At 37.4% G+C, this 21,124-nt stretch overlaps 1 protein-coding gene across 1 annotated transcript in view; it reads left to right on the top strand.

Moving 5' to 3' along the window:
• The first annotated feature begins 3,082 nt into the window (after positions 1–3,082).
• LOC110446055 (uncharacterized protein YMR196W-like) overlaps positions 3,083–21,124 on the top strand; it is a 24,325-nt gene continuing 6,283 nt past the window's right edge. Inside the window, exons 1-14 of the mRNA XM_021491012.1 lie at positions 3,083–3,196; positions 3,423–3,659; positions 5,691–5,859; positions 8,846–9,020; positions 9,920–10,061; positions 10,548–10,639; positions 11,537–11,671; positions 12,440–12,648; positions 13,027–13,284; positions 13,987–14,103; positions 14,620–14,762; positions 17,815–17,935; positions 18,256–18,400; positions 18,986–19,179. Coding sequence (XP_021346687.1) covers positions 3,147–3,196; positions 3,423–3,659; positions 5,691–5,859; positions 8,846–9,020; positions 9,920–10,061; positions 10,548–10,639; positions 11,537–11,671; positions 12,440–12,648; positions 13,027–13,284; positions 13,987–14,103; positions 14,620–14,762; positions 17,815–17,935; positions 18,256–18,400; positions 18,986–19,179 — 2,187 coding nt within the window. The 5' untranslated portion in view covers positions 3,083–3,146. The remainder of the gene's footprint in view (positions 3,197–3,422; positions 3,660–5,690; positions 5,860–8,845; positions 9,021–9,919; positions 10,062–10,547; positions 10,640–11,536; positions 11,672–12,439; positions 12,649–13,026; positions 13,285–13,986; positions 14,104–14,619; positions 14,763–17,814; positions 17,936–18,255; positions 18,401–18,985; positions 19,180–21,124) is intronic.

Here is a 21,124-nt window from a genome sequence, read left to right as displayed (position 1 = left end):
ATGATCTAAAACGTGTTATAACTATATGTATATAGAGGTTCACAATAACAAAACTGGATTATTGTTCTACGGGTCGGCGCGCAGTTCGTACCTGCAGATGTTAGACCCAATCCAAAATCAAGGGCTACGTCTAGCCCTTGGAGCTTTTCGAACAACACCTGTAAAAAGCCTGTACGTGGAAGCGAATGAACCACCCTTTATGACAGAAGGAAAAAACTTGCATTACAGTTTGCAGCTCAATTAAAATCAAACCCTAAAAATCCTGCTTTCGACCAAGTATTCAATCTAAAATACCAAAAGATATTTACGCAAAACCCAAAAACCTCTGTCAACATTTGGTATCCGAATTGCAAATTGCCTGCAAGAACTCAACATAAAGTTGACCGACATAGCTGAATTTAACATATCTGAATGTTCCTCCGTGGACCATTCAAACACCTGATTTTAACTTTACATTACATGAGCGAGGGAATTCAAGTGTTATGCCTGAAGAATACAAATTTTCCTTTCGGGAATGCATTTCGAATTACCCTTCTCATAAACAACTTTACACCGATGGTTCCAAAGAGGGTGAGAAAGTGGCAGCAGCCTGTTGTACTGCTAATTTTTGCACTTCAGTTCAACTACCAGACGCGCCTCCATCTTTTCTGCCGCAGCATGCCTCATTGGTTTGGCCCTCGAAAATATCGATGAACACCGCAATAAAAGGCAATCATTTGTTCAGACTCTCTATCTGTGCTACAGAGTTTACAGTTACGAGATCCTAAAAACACACTCGTACAAAACCTTGCTCTTCGAATATCTCGTATCTTAAAAAAATCTAAAAAATAACTCTCCTATGGATTCCTAGCCATGTCGGAATTAAAGGCAACGAATTTGTTGACAGAGAAGCAAAAAATGCATTAAATCTCCATGAAACAAATATCAAACTACCATATCAAGATTTTAAACCTGTTTTTCGTACAGCCATTCAAAATGAATGGCAGCAACGTTGGTCTCTCGAGACCAGCAACACACTGTTTAAACTACAATCGAAATGTCTATTCCAAGTCGGAAAGATCGTAGAGAAGAAGTTGTCTTCGCTCGGCTCCGTACTGGGCACATATATCCTACTCATTCGTACCTTTTGAAACGAGAAGATCCACCTTCATGCCACGCATGTGACACTTCATTTACAGTGGGAATTTTTTTAATAGAATGTTCCGATTTTAAACACATTCGTGATAACTACTTTCGAGTCCCGGATATGAAAACTCTTTTCAGTTCCGTGGACTCGAAGAAATTATTTAAGTATTTGAAAGACATCGGTCTATTCTATAGACTCTGATATCTTTTAACCCACCTTACCCTTTTGACGTTATATATATCACATAGTCCATATCACCTGTTCGTTATCACTTTAATATTTTAACCCCCTTTTTTTTAATTATCTACAGGTACAATGCGAATGCTATTAAAATGAACTTTTTTATCTTCGCTACTCACATGTTTGTTTAAAAAATAAAATAAATAAATAAATCACCATGGTCCTAAATGACCACAGCCGTCGAATGGCCGTTAAAAAAATAAATAAAAAATAAATTAATAAATAAATACACAAAGTTACCTAGACAAGCATCCTATCATGTCAAAAGTCATTAAGAATATTTTAGTCTATCTTGAATCCAGTGACTGAACTAGACAACTTAGCATGCTTGATAACTAAATAGTATCTAATTTTTCGAAAGACGAAACATCAACTAATTACACTTCTACGGACCTGCCACGTTTGTGTTGGATTCGGAAATTTCGCAAGAATCCTTATAAATAACGTTTTATCGCGGACTCAACAAAGCAATTATGCAAACTATTACTTTTACCATTCGTTATACCATTTAATTAGGTATACAGTTTTATTGTGACTCTGTAATCATTGACCCGGTAAGTGGATTTGAAGAATTGAAAAGTTCTTTTGGTCAATCTTGAAAAACTCTTCTCAAAATTTTTTCTTCTATCAAAAGTTTTGACTTTTCGACGCGTCGATCTTATGCAACCTCCCAAGCCTTAAATGTAAGCCGCTTTCCTCGATCTTTACTCATAACATGATCAAAACGAACCTCTTACAACTACACTGTACGATTAGCGGAAAGATTTTGATTTTCTGATCATGCATTTTCCCTTTCTTGGCGGTAACATCCATGATTCCCCATATTGTAATTCTATCTATCTATATGTTATACTCCACAGATATCAAAATGGCTTTAATGCGGAGTTGATTCGGTCGGTATTCAAGAGCTTGATCCAAATAGAATAATTTAATGGCTTCATTATGGTATCATATAGATTTCAACTGCTGACGGACAAAATTACAACAGCGGGTTTCCAAATATGCATGCTAATATGAAGAAGGTTTTATGGTCGGCATTATGATCTGATAGGGAAATATTCTATTTCTTTGTTTTTTATTATGGTATGATTATGATGTGTATTTGGACAAATTGTTAACTGAAACCCTTACTAATGTGACGAATTTACCTGCACTAACGTTAATTGTTCAAGTGCCTACACACTATTTAATTATATCCCAGCTACGCCCCTGATTACCAAATCTTCTGACCTTTAATTACCGTGCTATTTTACCTTTTATTCAACCATCTGTGATGCATGCTACCTTTTGTGATATTTTATTGTTTCTATTAATTATGATTGTTAAAATAATCGTAAGAATAGCTCTTCTAAGCTAAAGTTGCATTGTTACAAACACGACTCTAAATAAAAATTCTTGTATCTTGTATCTTGTATCTTCTCAACATATATTCTGGACCGGACTCTCGCAAGTCTAATGCGTCTCTGATATATCCATCATGAAAAAAAAAAATCAAACTTCATGAAAAATGTTTTGATACGATGGAAGTGATAATGTGCACTCACGAAAGCTATAGAGATGTTAATGTACGTAGTATAATGTACGAAGGCTGTACCTGTGCGTGGTAGTAATACGTAACGTAATGTTCGAAAATGAAAGTAGGTTCTTGTCATACGAATGCTTGAACATACGATAATGTTATTGCTGTTAAGCGTCTAAGTGACAATGACTCTCCGACTAACTTAAAGCTGGTGTATAAGTTACTCGAACAGGATAAGACTCCCCCGACCTCCACGCCAGAATGTCTCAGAGGAAACCCAGGAAGGAAACAGACACCAACATGAAACAAACGTATGTATATTGATACACAAGATAAAAATGGCATAAGTATAATTCATGAAACTGTATACGTACACATCAAAAGTTCATACAGTACTTAACCATTTTTTCATTGATTGTATATTTCAAAAGTCAGATAAGTAAGAATTTGATTCGGAAAGTTGATAATGTTATTTACATGTGTAGCTGTAAAATTGAAAAGGAAAAGCAAGCTTCATTTGTAAATCAAATACTACAGGATTCGAGCAAGTGCTGTGACAAACCAAAACATGGGGCAGACATCTTCTAAAAAGAAATATGAAAGGAGCTTGGATGATGGTGAATCCCCCGAAACCAAGCGTGCCAGGAAAGTACTGAAAAGTGATGAGGAACAACAGCCAGATGCTGAGTATGATGTCAAATTCTGGGGGCCATACTTGTCTGACCGACAATGGGGAACTGTCAGGGAGGATACAGAGGTGAACGGTAACAGTTGGTAAGTCAGGGAGGATACAGAGGTGAACGGTAACCGTTGGTACGTCAGGGAGGATACAGAGGTGAACGGTAACCGTTGGTACGTCAGGGAGGATACAGAGGTGAACGGTAACATTTGGTAAGTCAGGGAGGATACAGAGGCGAGTGGTAACAGTTGGTAAGTCAGGGAGGGTACAGAGGTGAAGGGTAAGAGTTGGGAAGTCAGGGAGGATACAGAGGTGAACTGTAACAGTTGGTAAGTCAGGGAGGATACCGAGGTGAATGGTAACAGTTGGTAAGTCAGGCAGGATACAGAGGGGAACGGTAACAGTTGGTAAGTCAGGGAGGATACAGAGGTGAAGGGTAACAGTTGGTAAGTCAGGGAGGATACAGAGGTGAGTGGTAACAGTTGGTAAGTCAGGCAGGATACAGAGGTGAATGGTAACAGTTGGTAAGTCAGGGAGGATACCGAGGTGAATGGTAACAGTTGGTAAGTCAGGGAGGATACAGAGGTGAATGGTAACAGTTGGTAAGTCAGGGAGGATACAGAGGTGAATGGTAACAGTTGGTAAGTCAGGGAGGATACAGAGGTGATTGGTAACAGTTGGTAAGTCAGGGAGGATACAGAGGTGAACAGTAACAGTTGGTAAGTCAGGGAGGATACAGAGGTGAATGGTAACAGTTGGTAAGTCAGTGAGGATACAGAGGTGAATGGTAACAGTTGGTAAGTCAGGGAGGATACAGAGGTGAATGCGGTAACAGTTGGTAAATCATGGAGGATACAGAGGTGAAAGTCTGTCCAGAATGTGAAAATATTTTGCCAGGACATATAGAATGCTGCAGTCTTGGGCAATTAATTTGTTCAAAGGAATAAGCTTGACCTACTTCCTAGGTCACAAGGTTAAAATTATTTAAAAAGATTTCAACAGCAACTTCTTCTGTATAACCAAGCTGCCTTACTAGAATGATAATTACTTAGTGGCATACTAGGATGAAGGGCTTTTATTTTTGGTTGGAATGAATGACCATGGACCAATATCAAGCTCATCAAGGTCCTATTGGTTAAAAAATCTAATAACTTTATTCTTTTGAACATTCAAGAGGCCTTTTGTGTGATATCTGGTGTGCAGCATCCTGGTTGATGGGTTATAAAGTTTGTTTAAATATGAATGACTATGACCCACTTTCAAAATCACAGGGTCAAATTCGTTTATATATCATTTAAATAATTTATTTGAAACAACTAAGAGGCCTATGATGTTATATTTATCCAGCAGCATACTCATATGATAGATTAAAAAGAATGTTCATGAATGACCTTGACACACTTTCAAGGTCATTTGTGTTTAATTTGTCAAAACTAATAAATAACTCTCTGAATAACCCAGAGGCATATGTTGATTATGCAACAGGATGCTGGAATGAAGGACTATCAATTTAATTCAAATGAATGACCTTGACCAACTTTCAATGTCACAGGAGTCAAATTTGTTTAAATATTTAGGCAGAATCCTGTGAACAATTAAGAGACCTAAGGTGTTGAAATTTAGCCAATAGCATCAGTGTTGTTCAAAGCAATCAAACACATGAAAACCTATCAATGACTTAAAGGTGTAGAGTGTAATGAAGTGTGCGATCTGAATGATCAACCTATAGACCAACTGTAAATCTCATCATAGTTAAATAAGTTAAAATCCTCCAACAAATAGCCATAATGGGAAGTGTAAGAATATTTAGCCTTATTAAATAAATTTGACCTTGAAACTCTTTGAAAGTCACAATGTGAGATTAATAACAAGTTATTAGATACTGGCCCATTGGGCCTTTTTGATAACATCTAATGGCATCATTATGAATTGCTTAACTAATACATTGATTAATACCTGATGGTTTTTGGCATTACCAGAATATTTCATTGTAAAGCCATCTTTCTACTAATAGTTTGATTGTATTTCAGGTTTTTTTTCATTTCATAATATTTTATTAAATCAAAGTTTGATTGTGTTGTGTATTGATGAAACCATTATGAGGGTATTGTCCTATTTTCTGACAGTTGGAATGCGGTAGGTCATGACACAGCACGTGAGACAGTTTACAGATGTGGGGAGGATGGTCTGATGGGTGTTTCTGACTACGAGGGGCGTCTTTGTTCCTGTCTTGCACTCTGGAATGGCAAAGATGCATTTCTGAAAGAGAGGCTTTTTGGTCTTGCAGGCCCAGAGGTTTGTTCAGAATGTAATTATGCCTTGTTAACCCAACATACCTGGTTTCTTTACTATCCAGTCAGAGATTTACGGGACTGGTTGCCCGTTGTATATTTAAAGTGTCTCAGTAACCCTGTTGATCCACACCCAACCATGTCATCTGAAATCAAAGACGACTGAGTCAAGGAGACTGTACAAAAATTAGATAATACTCTTATAATGTTTAATTCTCTAATAGATTTTTGTCAATGGTCAAGTTATTGTTGTCATGGATACCAAAATTCAGTTATATAATTTTCATGAAATCATTTTGATAAAATATAATTATTCTATCCAGAGTCAAAAGGATGAGTGCATACAATTAATTATATGAGCTACATGACTAAGCATCCTTCTTTATTTTCATTGATTTTACAATTAAAATACTTTGATTGCAAAACAACACACAGTCCTATTGTAATGCTGGTTTCTATATTTATAATATAGATTTATATTTGAAGTGCATTAAGCCTATGTCTTGGATAATGATGGTGAAATTTTATTTTCTGTTGCAAATAAAAATTTGTTCCGTCTGCCACTTATTTTATAAAAAAAAAAGTGTATGCATATTATTCTTCATAAACTTGACTTTCGATGAACAATCACCAAGTATTGTTTTGATGTTTCCACATTTCACTGTTACACTTTCATGATATTTGTCCTTGACCTAAAATGCTAAAATAAGGATTTCTGGAGCACATCTCAGCTGCTGTTTTATGAATGGATATTAAGCTTTGTACAAACGTACATCACGGGAAAGCGGTGTGTTGGATTCTAAAACCAGGTCAATGTGACCTAAATTTGACATTTGACCATTACTTCAAGTTCTAAAATAATGGTTTTCAGAGCATATCTTTTGTGTTTTTGTGAATTTATTTGATTGGTTTTTGAATATAAGATAGTTATGTTGTGTTGGGTTTTTATTGTTATGGTATTTAATGTATTTATTGTATTTTTTCTTTGTATATTGGAGATAGTTATATTGTGTAGGGTAACCATGGCGAGTAATGTATTTATTGTATTTTTTCTTTGTATATTGGAGATAGTTATATTGTGTAGGGTAACCATGGCGAGTAATGTATTTATTGTATTTTTTCTTTGTATATTGGAGATAGTTATATTGTGTAGGGTAACCATGGCGAGTAATGTATTTATTGTATTTTTTCTTTGTATATTGGAGATAGTTATATTGTGTAGGGTAACCATGGCGAGTAATGTATTTATTGTATTTTTTCTTTGTATATTGGAGATAGTTATATTGTGTAGGGTAACCATGGCGAGTAATGTATTTATTGTATTTTTTCTTTGTATATTGGAGATAGTTATATTGTGTAGGGTAACCATGGCGAGTAATGTATTTATTGTATTTTTTCTTTGTATATTGGAGATAGTTATATTGTGTAGGGTAACCATGGCGAGTAATGTATTTATTGTATTTTTTCTTTGTATATTGGAGATAGTTATATTGTGTAGGGTAACCATGGCGAGTAATGTATTTATTGTATTTTTTCTTTGTATATTGGAGATAGTTATATTGTGTAGGGTAACCATGGCGAGTAATGTATTTATTGTATTTTTTCTTTGTATATTGGAGATAGTTATATTGTGTAGGGTAACCATGGCGAGTAATGTATTTATTGTATTTTTTCTTTGTATATTGGAGATAGTTATATTGTGTAGGGTAACCATGGCGAGTAATGTATTTATTGTATTTTTTCTTTGTATATTGGAGATAGTTATATTGTGTAGGGTAACCATGGCGAGTAATGTATTTATTGTATTTTTTCTTTGTATATTGGAGATAGTTATATTGTGTAGGGTAACCATGGCGAGTAATGTATTTATTGTATTTTTTCTTTGTATATTGGAGATAGTTATATTGTGTAGGGTAACCATGGCGAGTAATGTATTTATTGTATTTTTTCTTTGTATATTGGAGATAGTTATATTGTGTAGGGTAACCATGGCGAGTAATGTATTTATTGTATTTTTTCTTTGTATATTGGAGATAGTTATATTGTGTAGGGTAACCATGGCGAGTAATGTATTTATTGTATTTTTTCTTTGTATATTGGAGATAGTTATATTGTGTAGGGTAACCATGGCGAGTAATGTATTTATTGTATTTTTTCTTTGTATATTGGAGATAGTTATATTGTGTAGGGTAACCATGGCGAGTAATGTATTTATTGTATTTTTTCTTTGTATATTGGAGATAGTTATATTGTGTAGGGTAACCATGGCGAGTAATGTATTTATTGTATTTTTTCTTTGTATATTGGAGATAGTTATATTGTGTAGGGTAACCATGGCGAGTAATGTATTTATTGTATTTTTTCTTTGTATATTGGAGATAGTTATATTGTGTAGGGTAACCATGGCGAGTAATGTATTTATTGTATTTTTTCTTTGTATATTGGAGATAGTTATATTGTGTAGGGTAACCATGGCGAGTAATGTATTTATTGTATTTTTTCTTTGTATATTGGAGATAGTTATATTGTGTAGGGTAACCATGGCGAGTAATGTATTTATTGTATTTTTTCTTTGTATATTGGAGATAGTTATATTGTGTAGGGTAACCATGGCGAGTAATGTATTTATTGTATTTTTTCTTTGTATATTGGAGATAGTTATATTGTGTAGGGTAACCATGGCGAGTAATGTATTTATTGTATTTTTTCTTTGTATATTGGAGATAGTTATATTGTGTAGGGTAAACATGGCGAGTAATGTATTTATTGTATTTTTTCTTTGTATATTGGAGATAGTTATATTGTGTAGGGTAATCATGGCGAGTAATGTATTTATTGTATTTTTTCTTTGTATATTGGAGATAGTTATATTGTGGAGGGTAACCATGGCGAGTAATGTATTTATTGTATATTGGAGATAGTTATATTGTGGAGGGTAACCATGGCGAGTAATGTATTTATTGTATATTGGAGATAGTTATATTGTGTAGGGTAACCATGGCGAGGATGTAAAGGAGCTTTACTATTACCTTGACAACACTCCAGACCACACTTACATGAGGTCACTCTACCGCTACCCCATGGAGGAGTTTCCCTATGTCAGCCTCCGCAACCAGAATGTAGCAAGGGAAAGAACTGACACAGAGTTTGAAATCATGGACACAGGTAGAAACCAAAATTTATTGAGGGTCAATATATTTATGAAAACCGAGTCTTGTTGACAATGAGGGTTAGTCTTTCACCTTTTTTTTTTTTTTTTTCATACAATTATATGATTAATAGTTACATGTCGGAAGATGTCTTCCAAAAATTCTCATTGACTAACACAGGAAAGTTGCACATAATGAGTCAAAGATACACCTTTAATATGATCTTATGGTATAATGATGAGCTATTGGTGTAAATCTTCATAACAATTTTTAATCAATGTTGATTGGGATTTTATGTTTTAACATGCAAATACGTGACATCCTGGTTTTGTTTCTTGCCACTCGCTGTCTGTCATACCCTAGTGAGTGCCAGAGATATCCTGAATAAGTGAAGCAGAAAATTTTGACGAAACTATAGTTGTAGATACATCACCAACTAAAGGTGTACAGTGGACTGTAAGTCGGTCTTTTTTACCTTGACCTGAAGGTCAAAGGTCAGATAAGTACAAAATTTCCAGAAAAATCTAGTCGGGCCCAAAGAAGGTGTGCAGTGCATCCTGATAAGGCCATGTTGACCTTCACCTCAAGGTCAAAGGATGAAACTTCAAGGTCAAATGATGAATAAGTGAAAACATTTCCGTAAAAACTTGCTGGGCTGTAAATCTTTAACCATTGAAGATGTTTTGATGAAACTTGAAGGATAACTGTATTACCAGCAGACAGTGTGCAGTGCGCTTTATACTGGTCACTGTGACCTTCACCTTGATCTAGGGTCAAGCAAGTGGGAAGCAAAAAATGCTTATTGGCTGATAAAGGGACACATATGTTTTTGTTCACAAGATAATCCTTAGTTACCATTTGTTACAAGAAATGTTTCTTCATATGTTTAAAGGACTTGTTTACATTCCCCTGTAGGTGTGTTTGACAAGAACTGTTACTGGGACATCTACACAGAGTATGGTAAGGACACTACTGGCAGCCTGGTCTGTTGTTACACTCTCCACAACAGATCTGACGACTCCGCATCCATCTCCATCATACCTCAGTTCTGGTACAGGTAATGGAAAAACGCTAAATCCACTCCCATTTTCACAATGATATTTATTTAAAGAATGTACAAGGCATCACAAGTGATACAAATTCCCTCGCATTCACACATTGTGTGACATATGTATGAGAAAGTGAATAGAAAATTCAGTATCTGCTCTAGCGACTGCATTCTTCAATGGATAATAGATTTTCATTCCGTTGAGGAATTAACTCGATAGAGCGATGACAAAGTTGATCTTAAAATAGTAAATGTGACCTTGACCTTTAACACACGAACCCGAAACGCAAATTTGTTCAAGGCGTTTCCATACCAAACACTTGTATAAAGTTTCATGCATTTCTGTTGAGAAATCATGTTGGTAGAGTGATGGCATTAAAGAGTGGTATCCTATATCCCCTCAAACTTTCATTGCAAGGGGATAATAAATGCTGTATTTATTATATGTCAGATTTGAAGATGATCATGCAAATAAACGTTTACAATTTTTTTCAGAAACACTTGGTGTGGTCGATCTCCGAATGATGCCCTTCGTCCTACGCTGTCACAGACTTCACCGTTTGTACTTGAGGCTGTTTACTCACTGGGTAGGTTCCATTTTTCCTGGTTTCTTCAATCATTATAACTATGTAGCTCATTATGATGCTACCTCTATGGAACTCTGTTTCCTGTTATTGGACAGGGTATTATTTTTAGCTCACCTGGTCTAGAGGATTGTGGTGTCCTTCATCCATCTGTCAACAATTGACTGAAAGCATTACAACGTGGTGGGGATTCAAAATTGTACAAATGGAGGGGCGGACACCCCCAGGAGGCTGAGGGGTGGAGCCAAAAATTAAGGGATAATTTTGCCATATTGCTTTACTCAACTTCTTCTTCGGAACTACTGTAAGGTGAGAATATCAACCCTATATAGTTGGAAGCATCCCTAGAATGGGGATACAAAGGAGTGGCTGAACCTTCGGAGGGCTTAGGGGCAGGGCAAAAATATGGGTAACTTGCCTTTGACGTTTTAATCAAATTTTTCATTGAAGCAAAGTTATGATATCAACCTTATTTGGTTGGAAGCATTCCCAGATGGTGGTGATCTAAAATTGTACAAATGGAAGGGCTGATCTCTGGGCTGAAGAGTTTGTAACTTGCAAATGATTAAGATCGCCAAGCATAATGACCACCTAAACAATTGCTGAGTATAAAGAGACTATTACACATGTAGTTCCAGTATTGCCCCAGGGTCTAGCCCCACATATGGTGACTTAGTCTGTGGGTCATAACTTGGAAACAGTTTAGATCCCCATCCCCATAACATGTATCTGCAAAGAATTGAACATATATATACCAGTATTTGATTTGATGCTGCTTCACATTAAATAACGGTGAAATGATTCCATATGATCTTAACCAAAACCATTCTTTAACCTGAAAGTTAAAATCGATTTATTTTTAAAGTTTAGATAATAATTTTACATATTTCGACCACACAGGAACGTTTGAGGTAAGGCTAGGTGTTGATGATGCAGAACGCCCCCCGGAGATAGTGTTCACAGAAAACGAAGACAAGTTAACCTCTAAAGAAGGAACATACTACAAAGATGCCTTTCATCAATACGTTGTCAATGGTGAGCACTACTACACCTACTGTGTTACACGTATGGAAGGTTCTACAGATTACAAATCCTGTTTTAGGTTTGACAGGAGCAAAGGATATCAGGAGATTATCTTTGAAATCAAAGTGCTCTGCTATCGAAGCACATATCTTGTTTGTAACACCATTGGACTTTTCATGTTAGAATTGAAGGCTCTGTATGTCCCACCTTAAAGATTATACAAATGGACTAGTTAGATCCTTTGAGATAAATCAAAAGAATCCCGCAGTAGCGTAGAGGTAACATTGGGTGGTCTGGTGGCACAATGGTTGGCGCACTTGCCTTTCATCATGGTAGCTGGTGTTCAATTCCCCAATTGGAGGTATGGGGTCACCTGCGCAACCACGTGGGTTTTCTCCAGGTACTCTGGTTTCCTCCTGTGCGCTTACATCCGGGCCAACAAAAGTGATAAATATAAGTTGAAATAACTTGTTTCATGATTGTTGTAAAATAAATAAAGTGTATATAAAGGAAAAATTGACTGACATTAAAAGTTGGGTGTCATTTCCCTGTAATCTTCAAAGGATAGGTATCAGTCTAGCAATTGGTCAGTATTTTTATACATGAACTCAACCAATAGCTAGCCCCGTGCCTTCAATTTTGTCATGACATATTCCTGGGGTCCAGAGAAGTGAAAGGAACTATTGGATTTTCAAAGATTCCATAAAATTGAAAGTCCTATTTATGTTGTACAGGTACAAAATACACTGTAAGATTAAAACTTCTAATTACCTTGGACAGGTACAAAGGATGCTGTAAGGAGAGAGGGACCAACATCTAAGTGTGCAGCTGTCTATCAGCTCACAGTGCCCCCTGGTGGACACAAGAAGGTGTGTTGGGGGCTGTATCCAAAGGAAAATTATAACACCAGCAATCTGTGGGATGTTTCAAAAGGTGTTCAGGATGTCATTCTGCAGAGATCACTGACAGCGAATGAATTCTATCAGTCGGTATGTGGTTCTATGTACAGAATATTCTTAAATCAGTAGATATATTCTACTCCCCACACTGAAGACAGAAATTAGAGGGGAGGGTATACTGGAATCAGGGTTTCTGTCCATTTATCTGTCTTTAGGGTGAATTTTGTCCAGATGATTTCTCTTTTACTGATGTAGTCACCACACTTTAAATTATGCGCTTAGCAAATATTTGTCTCAGAATTTTGCTTAAAATTATAAATGTTTCATTCTTACATATCTAAGTAAAACCATGACAACAAAGACCTATTGGAGAGAACAGTAGATAACCTGCTAAATACCAGACAAGAAGCCCTAGTTAACATTGAGCAATGTTCAGGCAATTTCTATGTTTTATATGTACTCTGATAGATATTTCCTGCTACCTGGGATAGAGAGTGGTCAGTTGTGGCCCGACAGGCATGTGCCGGACTTCTCTGGCACAAACAGTACTACGGTTATAATGTGGCGGAGTGGCTAGACAACGTTCGTAGGAAAGACAGGCAAAATGCCGGCTGCTGTGGAGCATTGAAGAAAAAAAGAAACACTTCAACAATCAGGAATAATCAGTGGACACACTTCAATGCACATGATATCATGTCTGTGCCAGATAAATGGGAGTTTCCTTGGGTAAGGGTAATTTTTTGTGTAAAACATTGGCATGGAATTTGAATAACAGAAGACTATCAGTATCCCTCGCCGTTTTTAGTTACATGCAACGACAGTAGGCTATTTCTTCTTCATGACAGCTAATATCAGTACTATCAGTAGTCCTAGATACCACACATTGAAATTAGGTTAATAAAGGAATCACCAACAACACACAGATTAGTCGTCTACAAAAATTATAGATCAGTACCTCATACGATTGTCACTTACTAATAATTGGTCTTGTGCCTCACTTCATGTATATACAGAGTGATTGCCCTTTGTTCATGATGCATCACTTTGTTTGGGCCAATTATCTTGAATACTCTGTCACCGTTATTTGCCGAATTTTGTATAAAAATATCTTTTAGGATGATGGAGTGTCACATATGGTGATCTCCTCCTTCAGTATGTACAGAGTTATGGACCTTTGTGACAAGGTGTGGAACTATAGATTGCTTATAATATACTTCGCCTTGTTTTTCTGGTAAAACCATAAACTGTATATACCAGTACCCTAAAAATCACAATTTGCAAATATCCAAAATTAGTTACCTGGTAACGTAAAACATGTACAGTTTTAAGTTAGGCATAACCAGTAGGCTCTGCTCTTTTACAGCACTGTACAAACCTGACACAGAATTTGACCAGTATTTTGTACATGCTTTTTCCATTGTTGTGCAGTTTGCTCCATGGGATACAGCCTTCCAGATGATTCCATTTATGAGACTTGACTCTGACTTTGCCAAGGACCAGCTATTATTACTACTGTCCGACCGCTTCCTCCATCCATCAGGACAGGTAAAGTTATAAGGGATGTTGAGTGACAGATGACCTTATAAGGGGTGTTGAGTGACAGATGACCTTATAAGGGGTGTTGAGTGACAGATGACCTTATAAGGGATGTTGAGTGACAGATAACCTTATAAGGGGTGTTGAGTGACAGTGTCAAGGGTAAACTTATACACAGTTTCATACTCAAGTCCCTGTGTGTGATCAAACTATGATGTACCTGTATGTACAGGTGCCTGTTAGGGATCAATTCTTGATGTATTTGCATATCCCTTTGCATGTTCCATTTAGTAGAACTTTCCAGTTGTGACGATGCGAACCAGCCAATCCACTAAAAGGAATGGGACATCCGCTTCCTGACAGTTCAACCTTGGACTAGTAGGTTGGTTCCTTTTAACAGACCAGTTCTAAGTTAGCACAACCGGAACATTCCACTAAATGGAATGTACTAGCGGTGTGGGACCAGCCTATGACACATCTACAAGACCCTCTATTTTGAAATACACTGATTTGTTCTTGTTTCAGATGCCAGGATGTGAGTATGAGTTTGGAGAAATGAATCCCCCTATCCACGCTTGGTCAGTACTAAACGTGTATAGACATGATGGATCGACAGACAAGGAATTCTTAACCAAAGCCTTCCAGAGACTCAGTCTGAACTACCAATGGTAGGTATGATAAGGAATCGTTATCCGAACCCTTCTTGGGATTCCACAAGCACAACCAACAGTAGATAGGGCTTTGTTATTGCAGGCCTTTCTGGGACTCAACACATATTGGGGCGAAACATTTCACTGATACCTTTAGGTATGATGTTGATATGTATGTTTGTGAGTAAATCAATCAATATGTAAAATACATCTATCTAGTCAAATAAACAGGTTTTAGTAAAGTGTCTTTTCAAATAAACATGTGTTCTGCTAGAAACAAAATCAAGCACAAATCTCGACTTCATGATTTATTACACAAATTCCAATTGCTTGATATTGGTATCTTTGGCATGTCATGTTCACCAAAGGTACCTCATATTAACAATATGTCTCCCCCAAACAAGGTCAATGTTGTTTAACATTCCTTTTTTCACTCTAGTTGACCTACATGGTTCTGTGTTGTAAGTTAGGGTAATGGCACTGGTTCAGTCACTCTAGTTGACCAACATGGTTCTGTGTTGTAAGTTACTTAGGGTAATGGCACTGGTTCAGAGGCTCTAGTTGACCTACATGATTCTGTGTTGTAAGTTAGGGTAATGGCACTGGTTCAGACCCTCTAGTTGACCTACATGGTTCTGTGTTGGAAGTTAGGGTAATGGCACTGGTTCAGACCCTCTAGTTGACCTACATGGTTCTGTGTTGGAAGTTAGGGTAATGGCACTGGTTCAGATTCTCTAGTTGGTCTATTTGGTTCTGTGTTGTATGTTAGTGTAATGGCACTGGTTCAGACACTCTAGTTGCCCTACATGGTTCTGTGTTGTAAGTTAGGGTAATGGCACTGGTTCAGATACTCTAGTTGGTCTATATGGTTCTGTGTTGTAAGTTACGGTAATGGCACTGGTTCAGACACTCTAGTTGACCTACATGGTTCTGTGTTGGAAGTTAGGGTAATGGCACTGGTTCAGACCCTCTAGTTGACCTACATGGTTCTGTGTTGTAGGTTAGGGTAATGGCACTGGTTCAGATACTCTAGTTGTCCTACATGGTTCTGTGTTGTAAGTTAGGTTAATGGCACTGGTTCAGACACTCTAGTTGCCCTACATGGTTCTGTGTTGTAAGTTAGGGAAATGGCACTGGTTCAGATACTCTAGTTGACCTACATGGTTCTGTGTTGTAGGTTAGGGTAATGGCACTGGTTCAGACACTCTAGTTGCCCTACATGGTTCTGTGTTGTAAGTTAGGGAAATGGCACTGGTTCAGATACTCTAGTTGACGTACATGGTTCTGTGTTGTAAGTTAGGGAAATGGCACTGGTTCAGATACTCTAGTTGTCCTACATGGTTCTGTGTTGTAAGTTAGGTTAATGGCACTGGTTCAGACACTCTAGTTGCCCTACATGGTTCTGTGTTGTAAGTTAGGTTAATGGCACTGGTTCAGACACTCTAGTTGACCTACATGATTCTGTGTTGTAAGTTAGGGTAATGGCACTGGTTCAGACCCTCTAGTTGACCTACATGGTTCTGTGTTGTAAGTTAGGGTAATGACACTGGTTATTAATGGTTATTAGCTCACTTAACCACCACAGGCTTACCCAACACTTTCGTTAAACAAAATAAAATACTTTTGTGTATGGTTATCAGCTCACCTGCCCGAAGGGCAAGTGAGCTAATGCCATGGCGCGGCGTCTGTCAACTTTTCCTAAAAATCGCTACGAGACATAAACGACCTGAGCAGATTTTGACCAAATTTGGTCAGAAGTATCCTTAGGGGAAGGGGAACAAATTTTGTATAAATGGTGGGTCTGGCCCCGCTTGGGGCTGAGGGGCGGGGCCCAATAGTGGAAATATAGCAAATTCTTTAAAATCCTTCTTCTTCTGTAGGAACGAAAGGATTTGTTCCATATTTGGTCTGAAGCATCCTTGGGTGAAGGGGAACCAATTATATAAACCGTGGGTCTGGCCTCATAGGGACCTGAGGGGCGGGGCCAAAAGTGGACAATTGTGCTATATTGATTTTAGCGACTTCTTCTCTGGATCTAAGAGATAGATATCAACCATATTTGACTGGAAGCATCCCTCGGTAGTGGAGATTCAAAATTGTACAAATGGTTGGGGTGGTCCCCCAGATGGCTGAGGGGAGGGTCCAAAAGGGGGCAATTTGGCTATATTGCTGTTAACGACTTCTTCTGTAGAATTATGCCATGGTTAGTGATCATATTTGGTCAGAGGCATTCATGGGTGGCAGGGATTCAAAATTGTACNCCCCCCGTGCTAAGGGGTGGGGCCAAAAAAAGTTTATTACTTTATAACCATATATACAACTGTAGAGTATAAATTAAGAGAAGCATGCACATTTGATTCCAGGATGGCCTAGGGTCTGGCCCCACCCTTTGAGACATAGTCCCTGGGTCATAACTTTGAAACGGTTGAGATCCCCACCCGAGAACTATATATACAAATGCTTGGCATAAAGAGACAAAAGTAGTCATGGTATTAGAATAGACCCTGGGGTCTGACCGAACCCCTAGGGACCTAGTTTCTTAGTCACAGCTTGGAAACAGTTGAGATCCCCACCCTATAACCATGCATATATACAATTGCTGAGTATAAAGAGATGAATGCACATATGCTTCCAGGATGGCCTTGGGGTCTGACCCACCCTTGCAAACTTAACCCCTGGGTCATTACTTTAAAATGGTTGAGATCCCCACCCCAAGACTATAAATACAAATGCTGGACAAAAAGAGATGAATGCAGTCATGATATTAGAATTGATCCTGGGGTCTGGCCACATGCCTAGGGATCTAGTTTCTGAGTCACAGCTTGGAAACAGTTGAGATCCCCACCCCATAACCATACATTAAATTGCTGGGCATGAAAAATCGAATACAGACATACTACAAGAATTGGCATTGGGGTCTGGCATATTACCTTGGATCTCATTTGGAGAATATTTTGCCATGATTGCTTAGATATCCAGGTGAGCGATTCAGGCCCTCTGGGCCTCTTGTATTCCATGATCTTATAAATCAGACCCCGTTCGGACATTCATTGTGTTTGTTTTGCCACAGGATGTTGAAAGAGAAACGCGTATGGAATCAGTACATATTCTACGGGGGATTCCTGGGCCTTGACAACATTAGTGCTATAAATAGATCGGCAGCAACACCCGCAGACACAGAAATCGAACAGGTAGGTTGTTGTTGTCTGTAGCTAATAGAATGTCCCTTCTGTGAATAGGGGATAAAAGACTTACATTAAAGCCATTTTGTTGAGCAATACAGGTGTGTTTGCTTTACATATATTCTTATAGTTCTTCTCCTCAAGGTCGAAGTCAAAATTTCAATATTTTTGTGAAGTGAGAGAAAAATTAGATTATGTTTTCAGTTTTGAGATTACTGGGTGACCATTGTTTTATAACAGATGGTTTGATGAACTTCATGAAGGGCTTACATCTAGTTCCAGGACTGCTTGTATTTACTCCCACAAACATGCCCCTGTGTCATTTTCAGGCAGATGCTACAGGTTGGATGGCATTCTACGCTCTCACTATGATGGAGATGGCCTTGGAACTGGGATACACAGACTCAGCCATAACACATCTGCTGGATTTTGTTAAGGTGTTTCACGCCTTAAACTTAGAGATAGGATGTGGAGGTAGGTGTCATAAGATTGCTGCTGGGTTTCAAACAGAAAGTACCTTCAAGCAAGCATAGGTGTCAACCTCTGAAACCTCCAATGAGAAAGGTGACTGAAACTAAAATTACTAGGAGATCATTTGACCACAGGATGTAGATTTTAAGTTTTTGTGAGTTTGAACTTGAATGAGGGAGTTTCGAGGGTGATTGGTAAATTTTGGTCAAAATGAGGGAGTCTTCCTCCTATTGAGAAAGGGTTGGTAGCTGTGAGCAAGTACAAAATTTGTGATCTTGATTATTTGATATGTATGTATATAGAGAGAGATATTGATGCTCCAAAAAACTATGATTTAATATCCAGAGTTACTCTAAAAACGACATGTGATCTTGATACTTAAATAGGTATATATACATGTATATACAGATATTGATGCTCCACAAAACTATAATTTAATATCCAGCTATATTTACTTTAAAAACGAAATGAGAGTTCTAGTTCTTAATGTAAGAAATGTCTCTACTATGGTGACCTGGTGTTGATTGACAGATACTACATTCTGCTATGTATCAGTGTAGTTACATTTTGACTGAACATCTTTAACAGGTCTATGGCACACTGAAGATAACTTCTACTATGATGTATTATCTAAGAAGGGTCATAGGTCAGCAATACAGCTTCGTTCATTGGTTGGCCTTGTACCGATGGTAGCCTGCACTGTGATTGGTCAGTTTACCAAAATGAGTGACCAACCATTCTATACACAGCTGGAACAACTCTGCAAGGAGCACTCCAGTCATGTAGGTATAAAACACCTAAATGGTGTACAGACAAATCTCAATGTCCAGGGCTCCATCTTCCCCAAACCCCATATCCAGAATCAAGAATCCAGAATCCAGAATAATTATAAATTTAGTATCCATTCTTAATTTTTGCATTTGTTTATCCAGAACATCATTGTTTTAAGCTTAGCATTTTGTATGTAAACAAAATGTATATACCATAGGTGATCTCATAAAAAGATGTGTGCCCTAATAAGGGGGCCCCCACATTATTTTGTAAATTGTAAAGAAAAGAACACCAGGGTACTGAGCCACGACTAGTCATCTTGAGTATTTCTGGAATACTTGGACATATTTAAAAAAAAACATGAAGCACTTAACTGAAAATTCACATTTGTATATACATGTATACAGGAACATAATAAGTGAACCCAGGCTAAAAAAAGGTACATTGAGGCATGCCTTTTTCATGCCTTTTTCATGCCTAAAATGTACCTTTGGCCCGAGGTACATTTTAGGCATGCCTAAAATGTACCTCTACTTCTGGGGTATTTTTAAAGTATACCTCAAATGTACCCCGTTTGGACTCTAATTTTGTCAATGTGCCTCAAATGTGCCCCATTTGGACTCTAATTTTAAAAATGTGCCTAAAAAGGGCCCCATTTGGACTTAGGTCTCTTCCACATGCCTCAAATGTGCCCCATTTGAACTCTATTTTTATCAATGTGCCTCAAATGTGCCCCATTTGGACTCTGATTTTTCACATGTTCCACTTTTAGACTTTGATTATTTTTAACGTACCCCAATTGTGCCCCATTTGGACTTGAACTTGTTCTAAATACTGCAAAATTGCCCACTTCAAATATCTTCTTTTCAACTTTTTTTCAGATTTGACATACTTTTAATGATATTTTTTATATAAAATTAACCATCAAAATGTCTTTTTTGAATGCCATTTGCAAAATAAAAATTATATAACAAGCTAAACGAATGAATAAATAAACTTGAATTCTGTGAATTTACCTGGTCTAATTCAGAGACATGTAAATTTCAAAAGCCATGTATCTGTCTTATATAAAACAGAAAATTCATAAAACACATTTCTGTTTCAGTCATTGTTGCATTTAACTTTCAGTCCCAACAGCTAGAAAGACATAATTGAAAGATTTCAACGACATATTAGTGACATATTTATTAAAATGTAAAACGAAAACAATTAAACTACACAATGGAAGTTTAAAAAAATCGGCCATGTCTTAGACGCTACGAAATACTCTGCAAACTGTTTAACTGTGAAGTAGTAACTACAAGCGTGTGTTTATACCTTGTATTTCTATTTCTTGAACTGATGTTTGAAAACGTGACGGAAAGATCGTAGGAATGTTAAAATCGTGTTTGGCTTCGTTGTGCAAGACTTCGTTTTTCTTTTCGACGTCGATGTATTTTCGTCGGCGAACAGCCAACATTTAGACGGCGCTTCAAACAATATATAAGTGTTATATTGTTGATGTGATAGGAGACTCTTTTAATTTCCAAGTTAATTGCATTGTGAATGAGCCATTTATACCGAGTCCGCCGAAGCCATGTGAAGCCATAACCCGGAAGTATATTTGAGAATGGAGAAAACGCGCGGATTCATTGCGTACGACACAACGTGTCTATAGGCCCCCTATTTGTCATACTGTTTTTTCTGTCACTTAATATAGTAATTATATCATTCACAAATACGATAAAATGGGGAGGGGGCTGGAAAGTAACGCGAGGACGTGAAAAGTATAATCGTCATTCCTCGTATGTAAACAACTATTTTCCCATGATGCAATACCATTAAATAAGCCAATCACAACAAAGCGGGAAATTTATTCATCATTTGATTCAACTTTGACCCACGACCTATATGCTGCGAATGTAAACAACCTGGTCGATTTCAATACGCTTCAATTTTACGATAGTATTTTCATGT

This window comes from Mizuhopecten yessoensis, unplaced genomic scaffold (assembly GCF_002113885.1).
Source record: "Mizuhopecten yessoensis strain PY_sf001 unplaced genomic scaffold, ASM211388v2 scaffold2461, whole genome shotgun sequence".
Taxonomy (NCBI): Eukaryota; Metazoa; Mollusca; class Bivalvia; order Pectinida; family Pectinidae; genus Mizuhopecten; species Mizuhopecten yessoensis.
Note: the sequence above shows the minus strand (reverse complement) of the source record. Positions and strands in the feature narration are given on the sequence as shown.